We start from the raw sequence: 16,983 nt of genomic DNA, 5'->3' as shown, positions 1-16,983 counted from the left end.
AAACACTCTAGCCACAAATGATCTTAGATCTTGTGATACAAATTTGGCTACACAAAAAAAAAAATGTGTGCAGTATTGGTTTCCCTTCTTTTTCGTTTTTCGCTTGGGGGTTAAAAAGATGTCCGAAATACCTTGCAGTGAGCAGTGTTTAGATATGTTAAAATGTGCTGCGCGCTTACCTCACGATAGCAAAATAAACACACAACAAAAATGACAACGGTGAGAAAACAGCAGTAAAGGAAGCGTTCATAGCGAAGTGGTTATGTTTGCACCAGGTCAACAATTCGGCACTCCAATCAAGTTACTTCATGTCACGTTTATTTGTAGTTTATACAATAGACTGCTTTAAAGCAAGCAGCTTAACAGTATTACAAAAACAGTGTCAGTGCTTTTAACTAGTAGTAGAACTTCAATTTATACTATAAAACAGCTTTTCAAAGTGTTGTGTTCCTATCTGACCTTGACGGACAGAACAGAGGAAATGAACCAGAGAAGATTTCCATGTCAAAGAAGGCGGAACATCCGCACACGACTAGGCTACCTATTACGAAATCACCTCAGACCAATGGTAGTTTGAAGGTGTTTACCAGCCAGAGCAAACTCTTCTGTAGTGTTCTCTTTGGCAAAAAGGTTTTGAACTCCAAAAAACTAATTTCATTTTGACCTGATTTTGGTCACCACATTTAACCTATTAAGGTGTGATTACATTAGCCAAATTTCAGTGACATTTTAATTTCGTCACTATTGTCAATAGTGAACCAATTTCTTTTTTGTGTCAAACCCAAAGTCACATGGGTTTGGAACAACATAAAGGTGAGTAAATGATGGCAATTTTCCTTTTTGAGTGAGCTATCACTTTAAGTATTACATGCCCTCCTTATGCATTAAAGCCACATGATTTTGTGTATCGGACTATTTTTCTTAAAGCTAATGTCGTAGCTTCTCTATCTGATGATCTCGTTCACATCTGCAAAGCTGACTGAGAGAAGAGCAGCAGGGCTGGAGCCAGGGTTTCCATACTATTTGCAGAGGGGAAAGCTGTATTGGGACGGGCTTTAGACTCTGTGTATGACGGCTTACTGCTGCCCTTATGACCTTTAGAACTGAGTAGAACTGGGGCTCCGTGTCTGGACTCAGGGGGGTGCTTTCTGATGGGTCTCTCGACAGGTCATAAAGCAGTGGAGGGTCATGGAATGTGATAAAAGGCTTGATGCAGAAGCAGATATGAGTGTGGAAGCACGCAGAGCTGTTCTGTGGGTAGAAGTCAGGTGTAAAGAAAAAGGCCTTCCAGATTTCACTACCTGGAAACACAGGAAATCTAGTTTTCAAATGCGAAGATTCATCATCTCCTTTATCAATCCATTTCTCAATTTACAGTAAAATATCTCGAAAGGTAAAAATGGTTATTTTTACACAGAAACAGTAACACATTATGGTCATAGAAAAGACGTGAAAAAGAAAGGACACTCTTTAGAATTTTATGGTTTTACATATCAGAACATGCTAAAAAACATGTCTTAAAATTAGGTAAATACAACCTCAGATGAACAACAACAAATGACATATTACACTGTCATTATTTATTTAACAAAAATAAAGCCAAAATGAAAAAGCTTTGGGTGACAAACTAAGTACACCCTATGATTCAATTGCTTGTAGAGCCACTTTTAGCAGCAATAAGTTGAAGGACTCTTTTTCTGTATGACAGTATAAGTCTCTCGCATCGTTCTTGAGGAATTTTGGCCCGCTCTTTTTTAGAAAAAAGTTACATGTGAAGGCCAAGTATGGTAACCCATACTCAGAATTTGTTCTCTGCATTTAACCCATAACAGTTAGTGCACACATATAAGGAGTAGTGAACACACACACACACACTGCAAACTGTGGACACAGACCAGGTGGGCAGCCATTTTGCTGTGGTGCCCAGGGAGCGATTGGGAGTCAGGGTCCTTGCTCAAGGGCACCTCAGTCATTCCCTGTCGGTATTGAGAATTGAACCCGCAACCTTTGGGATACCAGTCTGACTGGTAAGAAAAGGAAAAAAAGCCCACAAACCTTAATGAACTGAGGCAAAATTGCTGTGGTTTGTGGGCTTTTTTTCCCTTTCTTTTTTTTTTCACAATATTTTTTTTCTTCAATATTTCAGTCAGGTTGAGGTCTGGACTTTCACTGGGTCATTGCAACAACTTGATTATTTTCTTTTTCAGCCATTCTGTTGTATATTTGCTGGTGTGCTTGGGATCATTGTCCTGTTGCATGACCCAATATCAGCCAAGCTTTAGCTGTCGGACAGATGGTCTCACATTTGACTCTAGAATACTTTGGTATACAGAGAAGTTCATGGTCCACTAAATGACTGCAAGGTGCCCAGGTCCTGTGGCTGCAAAACAAGCCAAAAATCATCAACCATCCACCAGTGTGATGGACAGTCTGTATGAGCTGTTTGTGCTGATATGCTGTGTTTAGTTTTCACCTAACTTGGCTCTGTGCATTATGGCCAAACATCTCCACTTTGGTCTCATCTGTTCAAAGGACATTGTTCCAGAAGTCTTGTGGTTTGTTCAGATGCAACTTTGCAAACCTAAGCCGTGATGCCATGTTCTTTTTAGAGAGAAGAAGCTTTCTCCTGGCAACCCTTCCAAACAAGCCATACCTGTTCAGTCTTTTTCTAATTGTACTGTCATGAACTTTAACATTTAACATGTTAACTGAGGCCTGTAGAGTCTGAGGTGTAGTTCTTGGGTGTTTCGCGATTTATCTGAGGATTGCACTGGGCATTGTGCACTGGGCACTGAGCATTGCACTGTCTGACATTTGCTGGGATGTCCACTCCTGGGAATATTGGCAACTGGTTTGAATGTTTTCCACTAGTGAATAATCTTCATTACTGTAGAATAATTGGACTTATTTAACCCTTCTCAGATTGATGGCAGCAACAATTGCTTCTCTAAGATCATTGCTGGTGTCCTCCTTGGCATTGTGTTAACACACACCTTAATGCTCCAGACCAGCAAACTGCCAAAACTGCTGCTTTTATAGAGATGATCACACTTGCTGATGATCAATTAATCTAGGGCTGTACTGTCCCAGTCGATTAGTCGATTAATTGGTCGATACGTTCTGGTTCGACCAAAATTCTGATTGGTCGATTTTTTGCCGCGTTCATTTCATCAGTTTTGCCGCGCTCATTTCATCAGGTGGAAAGCACTAACTGCTAATGGGGGTGTTTTCAGAGTACCCCTGTTTCACAGGTAACAGTCTGTCTTCAGAACACCCCCCTTATTTTCACTTTTCTTTGGATTAGCCCAACCCACTGGAGAGGAGAGACAGATAAGTATAGAGGGTTTGATGCTGAATATTATTTATTTAATTGTGAGAGTGTTTAATAGTCAACAAAGACATAGACAGTGTGGCAGCATTTTGTTAAAATTGATAACGGGAAAAAGGTCGAATGCAAAGTTTGCAAGCAACAGTTTTGCCTTCCACAGCTCGACGACAAAAATGACATATCTAAAGGCAGTAAGCTAACTTGTCTGCGTTAGGTTTCCCTGTCTGTCTGTTTTGAGTAACGTTAGGCTATATGAACATATCAGAATTGGCATATCAGTTATGCACTTTATTTCGTTTCTGCTCTTGATCTGGTTTGTTTAATAAATATTCTTTTTTTATTAAAGTGGACGTGCCTTTTGTGTTTATTAAGAGTAAAAGCTTTAAGTTAATAGTTTATTCGTGTCTCAGCCGCAAAGCTGAGCTCCTATGTTCAGCCTCGCTCTGTGCGAGGACATGCACAGAGCAGCTGAAATGATAGTGTCTGACAGTTATAACTTATTATATTCGACCATTTTATTTTATCTTATTTTAGTCGAAAATTTCAGGACTTCAGTCGACCAAGATTTTCTTTGGTTGAGTACAGCCCTAAATTAATCAAAGACATTTCATTAGCAGCGCCTTTTCTACTAACCCTCTTAATTCCTATGAAGCAGTAAGGGTGAAGTTAGTTGCTTTTCCATTTTGGCCTAGTTTTTGTTAAATAAATAATGACATGGTGTAATATGTCATGTGTTGTTGTTCATCTGAGGTTGTAATATGTCATGTGTTGTTGTTCATCTGAGGTTGTAATTATCTAATTTTAAGACCTGCCAAGGACCATGATTTTTTATTATGCCCTGATTCATAAAACCATATAATTCAATAGGGTGTACTTTCTTTTTCACATGACTATATATATATATATTTTATCAAGAGTATAGCATTGACAACTCGTGAGCTTAGAATTATAAGGTTCTATCTCCACTTTTGGTCGAAATTGAGTTTTTGACATAATCGTATCCATTAGGTGTTTATTAATGCCTGTGTGGTGTTATTTTTGTAACAAAAAATATTTTGTTAGTAGTTATTAATAAAATAAAAAGGTTCCATCTCACAAAACAGCAGGAATGTAAAAACTGTGATGCTCAATATCTCAGAACTACCCTAAACGGAGATAGAACTGTATACATTTAGCGCAGATATAATTTCATTGCCTAATGCCTACTGAGCTTTATGCACCATCGCTTGGCTGAGAGCGCCCTGTCGCTTTCTCTCACACACACTCACTGTGAGAAAAAGACAGAGCACATGCAAAGCTCGTTGACTGAACTGTCACTATCCTGATCGGACCAGTGCTGAGTCGTCACGAAAGTTTATCATTTGCATGCGTTTTTAAGCCTTGCCAATTTAAACATCAAAGCACACAAAGTACTATCTTGAATCACCTGAAGAGCAACTGAGCAAAAGTTGTACTTTACAACTAACAAACTAAAAGTAATTATTTAGATGATCAAAAGAGTTATTAGTTACTTCTTGAGAGTGTAGAAAGATGGGTGCATTGAAATTAGGACTCACTGTTAGGAGGGTGCCATCGGACAGCATTCAGTTCGGCATTGCAGTAATGAAACATAAATTCATGTTCAGAACGCTCCACTTGCCCTTGCAGCAGAGGCAAGAGATCATGGCCATCAATGACTCTGTAATGGAAACAAGTTGTAATGCACTGCAACTACTAGCCTATTTAGTGAGTCTATTTAGCAGTTTGGGTGGCCAAAACACAAAGCATCATTATTCTATACTAATTAGCTCATTTGGGCATATGTTCATCTTATTAAGTGACTGAAAACACAATCTAATCTATTGATTTCTGTATATCCAAATATTTCAATGTATCTCCTGATTATTAGCATCTATTATAGACCTTATGCACCAGAGAAACAAGGGTGCAGCCATCTTTAGAATATTGTCTTTGAACTTCCGTTTTTGTGGTCGCTCTGTATATTTCTATGGCATCGCTGTCCAGGAGTAATTCGCTTTTGAAGTGGATTTACTTAATGTAAAGTTAACGAAAGTTATCATAGGATTGTAATGTTTAAGGCAGATGACTTAACAAATGTGAGTCGACCGAGAAGATTTTAAAACGAGCAGTTCATTCATACGCAAGATCGCTGTGAAAGTACAGACCGGAAGACAAAAGACAACGAGTGCAGTGCTGAAAAGGGGCGGGGCTACATAAGGTATATATCTGCATCTAGTATCTGTTGTCTCAGTAACCAAATTCTTGACAGATACAGATTCTCACCTGTCACTAGGTATGGAAGCACCAGCTAAATTCAGCACCGTGGGGAAAATATCCATGTTGCTAGTGGGCTCATCAATGACCTTCCCAGCAGGCAAGACACCTGGCCAACGAAGAATCCCCGGTATCCGAATCCCACCTTCCCAATTGGTAGACTTACCAGCTGCTCCAGTGAGGGTATGGAGAAACAGAGGGAGTGAAATCGCAGTTACTGTTCAACTTTTAAACAGAAAATAATGCTGAAAGGTGATGCTTTGTTCACAAGGGTTGATAAACTGGCCCTCAGGACTATTCTATGGGACAGAATACCTTTGTATATGCTGCTATAACCCCCGTGCATCTCTCCGTGAATAGAAATCTCTTCCAGGTGAGGCCCCTGATCTGAAGTCATGTACACCAGAGTGTTTTGCTTCAAGTTTAAGCGCTCCAGAGTCTGCATGATTTGACCTAAGAACAGCAACAGCGTAGTGAGAAGTCAGACCGGCAATAAGATCAATATAAAAATACTAAAATCAACCTGGTGCAACATTTAGCTTATCTACTTATCTTAACTACTTAAAAAGCTAAATTTTCCAGTGCAATGCAGTACTGAATTGATTTCTCAAACATTGTCACTTGGGGTTTGTTTAAACCCATAACACTAAAGTATAAACAGACTTCAAATCATTTACATGTAGCACACACTTTTATTTAACCAATTTACAATTGAGACCACAGTTTTACAATTTTTTGTGTGTTTTTGGGTTTATAGTAAGTGCTCTGATTACACTTTATGTGATTTAAGTTTAAGTGATGCTCCGCCCTGGACGCCTGCGCCCTGGAGGCCTGCCATGCCTGCTCCGCCCCAGCCGCCTACTCAGCCTGCCCCGCCTCAGTCTCCAGGCCCTCTTCTGCTCCACGGGCCTGGCCCTCCATCCCGCCCCCGCTCAACCTCCCTCATGGACAATTTAAGGAGCGTCTAGAAGCCGCTCCAATGAGGGGGGGGCTATGTAACGGTCACCAACTGGAGTGCCCTTGAGAGCCACCAGAGGGCACTCCACATCAGGCTATTGTCATTCCCTCACAAACTACATCTCCCATAACTCACTGCCTGGACTCTTCATCCATTATCACATTCACCTGTGTCTCATCTTGTTTAGCTCACCCCATATAAGCCTGGTTTTCTCGTTCATTATCTGCGAAGTCTTGTTTAGTGTTACACTGCAATTCCGAGCATTCTCCCTGGTTTCATGTCTCTTGGTTTTTGGATTTCTTGCCTGTTCCGTGGATTACTCTTTTGCCCGTGTTCCCTGCCTTGTTGTGTTTGTTATTGTTTGGACTGATTACCCGGTGTTTATGACCTTTGCCTGTTTTCGACTGTGATTGTGGATTACCGTTTCAATAAAACTGCATTTGGATCCTCAACCCTCGTGTCTCGGAGCAGTTTGTGACAGCCATGGAAACTAGAATAAACCTTATTTAATCAATTTAATAACAAATTAAAAAAAAGAATTTATACATGTGTATGATACGTTGGACCAGCGCGGTTTGGAAAATGGATGGATGATTCAGCTGTGGCGCCATCTTCTGGCGAGACGAAGGAATTCATTCAGTGCGTGACTCTCATAGTGCATTATGAGTATTCTCTAGCCGTTGAGCGTACATCGGTTGTACACTCGTTATTGCCATGCATTGTGGGATTGAATGAGTGCACTCAATAACGTCCACTATGGTTTCGAACACCACTACAAATGGCTGTCCCCTCAAATAGTGCCCTATTTAAGGGTATAGGGGGCGATTTCAGACACAGCCCTAGACACATGTGCCTTAAAGTTTAAGGCACGTGTCTAGGGCTGTGAGAGATACTCCACCCAGAAAATGAAAATTCTCTCATTATTTACTCATCCTCATTCCATCCCATGTGTATATGACTTTCTTTCCTCTGAAGAACACAAATGAAGATTTTGAAAAAAAAACAATCCATTTCTATGAACCCATATTATGCAAGTTGTGCTTCAAACCACAAAAATAAACATGACAGGAACTTAATTTGATTAATCAATGTCTTGAATCCAAATGATAGGAGCATGTGTAAGAAAATACAAACTTTTAACGATAAACCTTAATTTCCGGTCAACTGTCATACACGGCTGTCATGACAGGGCCGTGAAGCATTACGTCAGCATGTTGTGAAATATGATGAAAGTGCATTCTAAAAAAGAAAGTGACGCAAAACCACAGAGGATTGTCACATCTCACGTAAGTTTAGCAACATACTGATGTGTATGTCAAGTGTGAATTCGTATGAACCCATGTATGACACTTGGCAAAGCAATACTTTATATTTAAAATATTTTTTTCTTACACACCTTAAGTTTTGCTTCAGTAGACATTGATTCATCACCTGGGGTAGTAAGGATTCCCCGTTCAATTTACATACATTTGCATTATATAGATTCACAGAGATGGATTACCCATATATATCTGAGTCAGCGTGAGGGAAAATGATATGTAAAAGTTGAGAAATTTTAATTGTGGGTATGAATCCCTTTTATATGGAGTTGGCCCCATTTAACAGATTCCTTACAGGAATTAAATTTCTGTCATTATTTATTTTACTCATCCTCTGGTCATTTATGTATGACTTCATTCTGTGGAACATAAAAGAAGAAATGTCTTTCTTTGTTTTCAAGTAAGTGGTCAGCTAAACTGTTAGGTTACTGTAACAACATTCTTCAAAATATCATACAACCATATAGTCATTCAGGTTTGAAACAACATTAGGGTGAGTAAATGATGACAGTTCATTTTTGGGTGAACTATCCCTTTAATTTTACAGCATGTTAGGGATGTTAAAGGGATAGTTCAGCCAGGTTTGGAATGGAATGAGGGTGAATTTTCATTATTCGGTGACCTATCCCTATTAAGATAACAGTCTGACGGAACTATTGAGAGGGTCTTGTATAGGCTATGGGGTGCACAAATTCAAGCATGGTAGTCAAGGAGGTGTCCACATACTTTTGTCGAACTTGCTTTTAAACTTATCAATTTATCTTTAGAATATTTATGTGACAAGGCAAAGTCAAAAGTCATTCAGTACCTACACTCCAGTCTATCTCCATGACAGCGTCACCATAGAGGCCATGCTGGCTCTTCCCCCTGAAGAGAGGAGAGGCAAAAAGTCCAGTGTGGACTTGAATGAATGAGAAGAAGAGCAAGAAAGGACTCTGTGAATTCCTGTGGGAAAACAAACAAACAAACAAACAGAAAACCCTTAATGTTCCATCTTGCATTACCATTGGACAAACACAAAGCACATAATTTCAGGGTTGTATTATCCCATCAGATCAGGGATCAGAGCCTGGCTGAAAGGGATTTGCTTCCATGTGAGGTTTCATAAGGCTTTGTTGATGACATGTCTTACAGCGCCTTACAATGCACACAATAGTGCAAGGAGAGAATTTAAACTTGATCATTACTATAAGAATCTATAATTGGTTTTACAGATAAAAAACACAATTTCCCAATAAACTGATTCTCTGATACAGCTAAGAATTAAGGCAGAGAGATACTGCATTTAAATCAGAGACGACAAATAAGAAACACCATGTCAGGCGTCTGTGTTTTTATTATTATTAACAATTCAAAATAAGTATAATATATTTTTTTATAATAGGCTTCTAATATGTATTATAAGTAAAATATCATTTAAATAAATGTAAGTATAATAAAAATAGAATTACTATTTTAAAAAATAAGTTGAAATAGAATGACAAAATGATGACTGTAACAAACGCATAGACTACGATTAACAGCCTCGGACAGTAACTGGTCTGCTTACAGTAGGTATGTCTATAACAGTTTATACGTTTTCGTTAAAAATAAATGTCCCTATGGAGAAAATAAAATTATGTTATGACCTTATGACCTTTTTTTCACTTGATTCAGTATAGTTAGTCTTGTATCAAACACAATATATTTTTTGTTGATTGAGATCTGGCAGCAGCAGCAGATTTATCCTCTTGTTCGAGCCAGAGCCATATAGAGATACATATATTTATGAGAAGCAAACTGACAAAGACCTACGATGTCTCAGAGAAATGTATCAATTTAATGAGCTTTGCTTAACTACCCAAAACTATCTGCCAATAGAGTCAGAAAAAATTAACTGAAAGTTAATACCCCAAATACTAAGGCTATATACACATACAAATACTAAGTGTATGATGGGCACAGACATTTTATTTTTTAGGTTCAGACTGATTCCATTCAGACAGAGAATTTCAAAAGTGTTTGATATTTTGAGATGATTTTAGAACACATTCTGTTTTCTTTTGTCATGCGTATCCTAGCAACAAGGAGCATGTTTCTGTGTGAGTTTGTGTTCGAAACTACTTAAAATTCTGGACATGTGTAATCCTCAATCATTTAGTGCAGTTTTAAGCCCAGTTTTTCTCTATAACCATTTTTGAAGTCAGCAAGTGTATGAATCCATAGTGTTTTCAAATCTGCTCTGAATTTAGTTGTGCAATGTACTTCTACATTTTGGCCTCAATCATTGTAGTTGCAAGAGCGACCTGGCACAGAGAAAATAGTGTAATACAGTTTTGGAATGAAAATGAGCGCATCATGACAGAATTTCATTTTTTTGGGTGACATCTACCTTTAAATTCAGAGAGGGTTAATCAAATTAATAATGCAAAAGCTTAAGCAAGACCTTCAATTTCAATACAGACCTTTCAAACTGGATTGGATATTTCCCTTGATATTAGTTCAGTCACTGCATTTGTAAGCTCAAACTGGGTACCTAAAAAAGCTTTTAGCACTTTAACATAAAAAGTAGACACATACCTTTCCAGATACTCTATGGCTTCACTGGTCATCCTTTGAGTGAGGTTCTCTGATGTATATGGTTGCTCAACAATCTCCGCCCCTCGCATGACAAAGCAATTTAGATTGGGGAATGTATACAACAACACACCAAAGAGACTCACAAACACCCCTACCAGAACCAGAAACACAAAAACTACTTTCCTGGTCACAGTTATTGTCCCTCTAATATGGAGTAACACCAGGGAAACCAGACCAATACCAAGGGCCTTGTATGGGATGTGACCTTGTACGTGATGTAAGACAGAGCCATGTCCAGGCTGGCAGTCCCGAAGATGCGTCATAATGGTGCCGTAGAAGTAGTCAAAGCCATGAGAGTTAGGATGGTGGCAGTGGTCGGCACTGTCTTCACAGTTGAGACCCAGGTGCCATTTCCCTAAAAAAAGATACATTAAAGCAAATAAAAACACAGCAGCAGATGGTTGTCAGTTATGTATTTAAATCCTTAATACGGTTATGTCCACACACATTTCAGTTATTTATGGGAGTGACAACAACATTCTTTAAAGGGTAACTAAACCCTAAACCAACTTTTTTTAGTTAATGATCTGTAAGAATGGGGCCTTATTAGTGCTGTTCATTGATTCGAGTAACTTTTTTGATATTTGGGTATAAAGTGTTTTAATTCTACAATATATGGTGTAAAAACGTCTGAGTGCTGCCCTCTTTAGGTTGAACGGTGGCTACTGCAGTTGAATTTTCCTATTGGATGTTTGCAGTGGTACGTGACATAAGCAGCACTGACTTAAAATTATTCCTGCTTACTAAAAATTAAGTATATGTGAATTGTGTACTTAAAATATAGCTCTTTCTGATTGTGTTTTACAGATAGATCAGTATAAGTATTTGATTAGTTAGCAAGAACATGTTCAGGAAATGCATAGGCTAATATAAATTGTATGGGTAAAATGCACGCCTGTTTCACCTCTTATTTACACTGCACACGTCTGCGGCGCGTTACAGCTGCGACACGGCTACCGGAGCTGATCGCGCCCACAAATCGGCAAATCACGTGGAGCGGTGCATATACAGCAGTGCAGAGATCGTGCCCAGCGCATGGTTCGTGGTCAAACTGAACACGGATTGACATGAAAATATAGTAAATAAATGCATTTAATTAAAGTAATGCATTGAATAATACGTTTTTTAAGTTTATTGGGTTTAAACTTGAATACGTCTGTGAAAGAATGCATAGTAGGCTATACAATTTTTTTTTTATATAAACATTTATTATTTTATAAAAGACGCTGATAATAAAAATAGTGATTTGAAATAAAAAATAGAGAATAAATGTTGTTTGTGGTACAGACGTAGATCAGTTGCGCACTGCAAACAGCATGTGGAAGCCGGTGGAAGCACAATAGTGCGTGCTGCTCCTGCACCGCATGTAAATGGACTCTGCACGAAACTCTTTTGAAGCTGTCAAATGGGGTCGCTATTGGACACTTAATTGTGATTATTGCTGCTCTGAGGTTCCTTATCGGCTACTGTTGAATGTTTTATCGTTTGTTTTTTGAAGAAGAAGCATTAGGCTACTCTTGCCTCGGAGAAAACAACACGGAAATAGCGACAATTGTGCATATAAATTACGACTTATGGGCTTAAATTACAACCTGTGGGCAGTTTTTCTAGATCCTTTTGTGAACTTCGTTTTACACTTGTATGATGCACAGCGGGTCATCTTAAAAGTGCCGTCGGAGCTACCGATCTCTGTATAACGGCCGTTGGAGCCCTCTGCTGGTAGGGAATCGTAAGATGGCCGCTCGAACACTTCCGGTGGCTTCACTGCCTGGTGGCAGTTTAGAACGTCATGAGCTATCCAGTCATTATATAGATCAGTGGACGTAAGCGGTGGCAGGTGACGTAAGCAGGTTCCAGCTCACCACGCCCTTGGTACGAGATACCACGCCCATGGCAGTATAAAAACCATCTTGTTTCGTCAAAACCACTGTAGCGAGTCAGGAGTTGGAATTGCGAGTATTGAAAACGATCAGGATAGAGTATTTTAGCATCTATTTAGCATAGCATTTATATAGTTATTGCGATTATTTTGTGTAGCCTAGGTAGTTAATTAGCATAGTTGTTAGTGTAGTATTGTTAGAAGCATAGTTAGTTAGTAGCATAGTATTGCATCAGTTAGGATAGCTTCAAGTTAGCGTAGATTTATCTGTATTTAGTACAGTGGTCAGGATGGTACGTAGGTGTAGTGTTGCTGGTTGCAACAGCACTGCTGGACTGCATAGCTTTCCAGCAGACTTAGAAATTAGGCACCAGTGGTTGCATGCACTTGGCCTGGGAGACCGCGAGTTCCCACCTAGAGCTGGAGTGTGCAAACTGCATTTTACGCACGATTGCTTCTTCAACGCAATAGAGGTAGAAATGGGCTTCTCCACACAGCTCGCGCTGAAAAGCGAGACGCAGTGCCAAACGCTGCTCTTCCTGCATGGACTCCACCACCGCAGCGGCGTCATGATGTGAGTGAGCATATATTTTTAATCACAATTTATGTTCCTTCCTCTGTTAACCCTCTGTTATGTTAACCCTCTGGTGTCGACAAACGCGCCGGCGCGTTTTGCTGGATATTTTTTTAGATATTGATATAGATATTTTAGCGAGTCTTTAGTCTGACAGCAGCTGTCAAATAATCCGCCACTGCGGGTCTCAGGTGCACGACCCCCCGCTCAGCCCCGCCCTCGGTTCGTCCCCTCCATCTCTGCTTGGCTTTGCATTTTTCCAGCATTTTTCAAATATTGCCAGTGGGTGGAGTCAGGCTCTGACCAGGGGTTTAGTTACCCTATAATCAAACTCACACCTGTAAATTTTCAGGACGCACCAACCAGACTGGACAACTAGTTGTTTGTCACATCATACAGTCCGAGAGAAATGCTTTGCAATGCACAAACCTGTGTCTACCGTGTGTTGCGGGTTTTAGTGTGCGGTTTCGCTTTTGGTAACTTACAGCGATGGAGATATGAGGGTCATATGAAGGTTTTAGATCCAGTCACTGCTCTCCACCGGAGCTGCTCATGCCAGGTCTACCTACAAGTAACTCAAATGCTCCGCTCTTCACCCAGATATAAAAGCTGCTGTCGGTTAATGAAGATTTGACGGATGAATTCATTCGATTGGACTCTTGTCGTGTCAAAAGTGATGACGTTTCAGTTTTATGGACATTGATATTACGCTACGGTTACTGGTAAGAGAACATGGACTTGACTCCCGTTGCATGTTCATACAGACAGTAGAGACGCTGCTGTAAGTTGTTGTTTGAACGGAACATTATGAGACTCACACCTGTAAGTAAATGGAGTTATCAATCCCAAATACTGGCAGTGTGAGCATAGCCAATATCTCACCGTGGAAAACGTCTGTCATGAGCGACCGCATTGTTCTCAGCAGAGTTGATGAGACTTTTGCCGTTACATCAGTAGCTATGTTTCCATCCTAAGTTGCGAATGTAACATATTTGCAAAATTGTAATATCGCATAAAACATTTGCGAATAAAGCACCGTTTCCATCCAGTGAGTCGAAGAGAACAAAATCGTCACTTCCTGATAAAATGGCAATATCACTAAGAAAAAAAGTAGATGCAGAAGGAGAAGCCACTATATATTATGTTCATAATATATTACTCCTCTGAGCACGCAATTAAACGCAATAAATGCGTAGACTGTAGCGGTCTGTTACAGTTTTAAAAATAATTTAAAAATAAAAGTATATTTTAAAATTATTATTATTCAAATTGTTTGGCTTCCTAAAAACACCAGTGTGACTATAAGGTGGACTGAGATGCTATCACAACTAAAAGAAGTCCAGGCACAACTCAATAAAAATTTTTTTTTTTACTCGTTCAATATGGTCCTCGAAAAGGAGTTAAATTAAATGTAACTATTAATTTTGCTCTCAAAGTGAAACAGATTGATTCATGAACGTACATGTATTCTGACACACCTGCAAAGTATTCATCTCACCAACTTGTTCAAATTTTTTCACACAGACATTTACCTGCAAACAACAAATTTCCCAGGTTTGCCAGAGACAACAGACTCACAAATATCAAACAAAACCTTTTGGTCTCTCTCTCGCCCCTTGGGTGTTACAGGCAGCTTTGAGAAATGTCGATTTTAGAGTGTCTGCTTATTTAGACAATCTGCTTCTCTGAACTCTGTCTCAGAACAGGAAAGGGACAAGTAGATTCCTTCAGGATGTGCCTTAATGGCCTCGACATGGGTTGTTAATCTCTAGGGGTTATTGCAAATGACAGAGTTTCTGCACTGGACAGCTACACAGTATTTGCGTGCCCACCCTCACCTCAACTGTCAGTTGATAGGTTCTTTAGTCCACATTCAAGACCCCTTATTTATAAGAACTGGAATCTAATGAGGGCCAGTTTCACTGAGGAAAGTCAATAAATGAGCACTCATTTGCTGAGAGCCTGAGTTTGAGGGTAGAACAGTGAAGAGCTTACGACCCCCATAATTTCAATGGAGAAATATGACATATCTTGAATTTTACTAGGGGACTGTTGAATGCTTGAATATGCTTGGTTGACAAACATTAAGGTGGTGTGCAATTATTTTCAGGGAAACGCACCTCTAAAGTAGTTCCAGGCAGGTCTTGACAGAATTATATGTCCATATCACTTCTCCAAATGATTTCAGTTATTTCAAAGGTCCTTACAGCCTACAACAGCAAAAGAACCAAAAACCCACAACGACACTGACCAAGCAAATAATAATAGTGAACAACAGGATAAAAAAGACAAATTATTTCCATGTTTTTTTGACACAAACTTACATTTTATTATGTACAGAAAGCACATACTCTCTTTCTCCAGCTCTCTCCCAATAAAACACACACGCATACAGTACAGACAGACACTTGCACAGAAACCTGTTGTTAGTGCTACTCTGATGATTTTATCAGTAAAATTGTTCAGCAGCTTTAACAATGACATATCTCACTACTAGTGCGGTAATCACATCGCTATTCTTGGAACAGACGTTTTGCTAATTCAAGTATATATATATATATATATATATATATATATGTGTGTGTGTGTGTGTCTATTTTACACTCTTGATGGTTTGGAGTTTAACCCTTTCATTGCTGTGTAGTTTTGCCTGCATTACAGGATAAGAAATCTATTAGTCTTTTTCTCTTTTTTGAATGACAAAATGGCATAGAACCAGTTCATTTATAGTTCACTAACAACATAATTGTATATAATTAGTTTAATAATTAGGTTAATAAAAATAGAAAAATAATTTAAAATAAATACATCTGGACTTACAAAATGCTCTGTGTGTTTGTGTGTGTGTGTTATGAGGTCTGCTACCCGACCCGAGCCCGACGGGTCCCAAAAAACTCACGGGTTTCAGGTCGGGTTCGGGTTAATGTTTAATGAATAGCCTCGGGTTCGGTTTTGTGTGCCGTGTGCTTGCCGTGTTGTGATCGTAAATATGAGCACGCAAGAGAGAAATTACGTGCCTAGTTTCAGCACCACCGTCCTCCTCTGATTGCTGTTGTGACAGAAATAGTGCGCGCGGGAGCACATGCGCAAAACTGTTTTGTAAAATGATATATGAATCATTTAAATTTGATCAAATATCATTTTACAAAACTGTTTTGCGCATGTGCGCCCATGCAGACCTCTAGTGTGTGTGTTTGTGTGTGATAGTGAGTGAGTGAGTGAGTGAGTGAGAGAGATTTTACACTCTTGCTGGTTTAGAGTTTAACCCTTTCATTGCTGTCTGCAGTTGCTTGCATTTCAGTATAAGAAATGTCTCAGGCTCTATCTTTTAATATCAATTTGAATAACAAAAAAAAGGCATATAACCAGTTCATTTGTAGAGCCCTGACAATATAATTGTATATAATTAGTTTATGTCTTAGGTTAATAGAAATATAAAAATATACCATAACATAAATCCTTCTGTAAGTACAAAATTTTGAGATGCAAATGATAAATTTATAATCACCTGAAAATTACCTATGACATCCTATCACATGCAGTTTATTTAAATTTAAATTATCTCATGGATGTGGCTGTTGTGGTTCACGGTCATAGTGGCACCAGCTGACTGCAGTCAATGTAGCATATTCAAATGACTTTGACATAAGCCCTATTCGGACGGGACTAGTTTAAAGTGGAGAGGTGGGGTAAAGTAATAATTACCAGAGCTCCTCAGTGATTTTAGTTCCGTCCGAATGTGCCATCTCAGTAATCATTACGGACAATGTCAGTAAATATTACGGCGACTTTTACCAGCAGGAAAAAGGTCCGGATAAATTACCTCAGGTAATACTAATCCTGTGTGAATAGACCCGCTGTAAATATGTACGTAAATATTTCGTCATTTCCTATTTAAAAGTAGTTTTCCGTGTTTTTTCAAGAATGGAGGCGCTTGAAAGATGTAGATGTGCTGTGTATGACAGAAACCTGGCTAAAACCAAACGATTACATTACTTTAAATGAGTCCACCCCCAAGATTACTGTTATAAA

At 39.1% G+C, this 16,983-nt stretch overlaps 1 protein-coding gene across 2 annotated transcripts in view; it reads right to left on the bottom strand.

The window, feature by feature from the left end:
- Nucleotides 1-296: 296 nt before the first annotated feature.
- The window catches only part of sts (steroid sulfatase (microsomal), isozyme S), a 31,017-nt gene continuing 14,330 nt past the window's right edge, over nucleotides 297-16,983 (bottom strand). For both annotated transcript variants that reach the window (XM_056254399.1, XM_056254400.1), the window contains 6 exons: nucleotides 10,439-10,853; nucleotides 8,688-8,824; nucleotides 5,918-6,055; nucleotides 5,612-5,771; nucleotides 4,885-5,006; nucleotides 297-1,301 (listed from right to left, as the gene is read on the bottom strand). In XM_056254399.1, the coding sequence (XP_056110374.1) occupies nucleotides 928-1,301; nucleotides 4,885-5,006; nucleotides 5,612-5,771; nucleotides 5,918-6,055; nucleotides 8,688-8,824; nucleotides 10,439-10,853 (1,346 nt within the window). In that variant the 3' untranslated portion in view covers nucleotides 297-927. The remainder of the gene's footprint in view (nucleotides 1,302-4,884; nucleotides 5,007-5,611; nucleotides 5,772-5,917; nucleotides 6,056-8,687; nucleotides 8,825-10,438; nucleotides 10,854-16,983) is intronic.

Source organism: Rhinichthys klamathensis, unplaced genomic scaffold (assembly GCF_029890125.1).
Source record: "Rhinichthys klamathensis goyatoka isolate OS25496 unplaced genomic scaffold, OSU_Roscu_1.1 h1tg000111l_1, whole genome shotgun sequence".
NCBI classification, from domain to species: Eukaryota; Metazoa; Chordata; class Actinopteri; order Cypriniformes; family Leuciscidae; genus Rhinichthys; species Rhinichthys klamathensis.
This window is presented reverse-complemented; position numbering and strand designations above follow the sequence as displayed.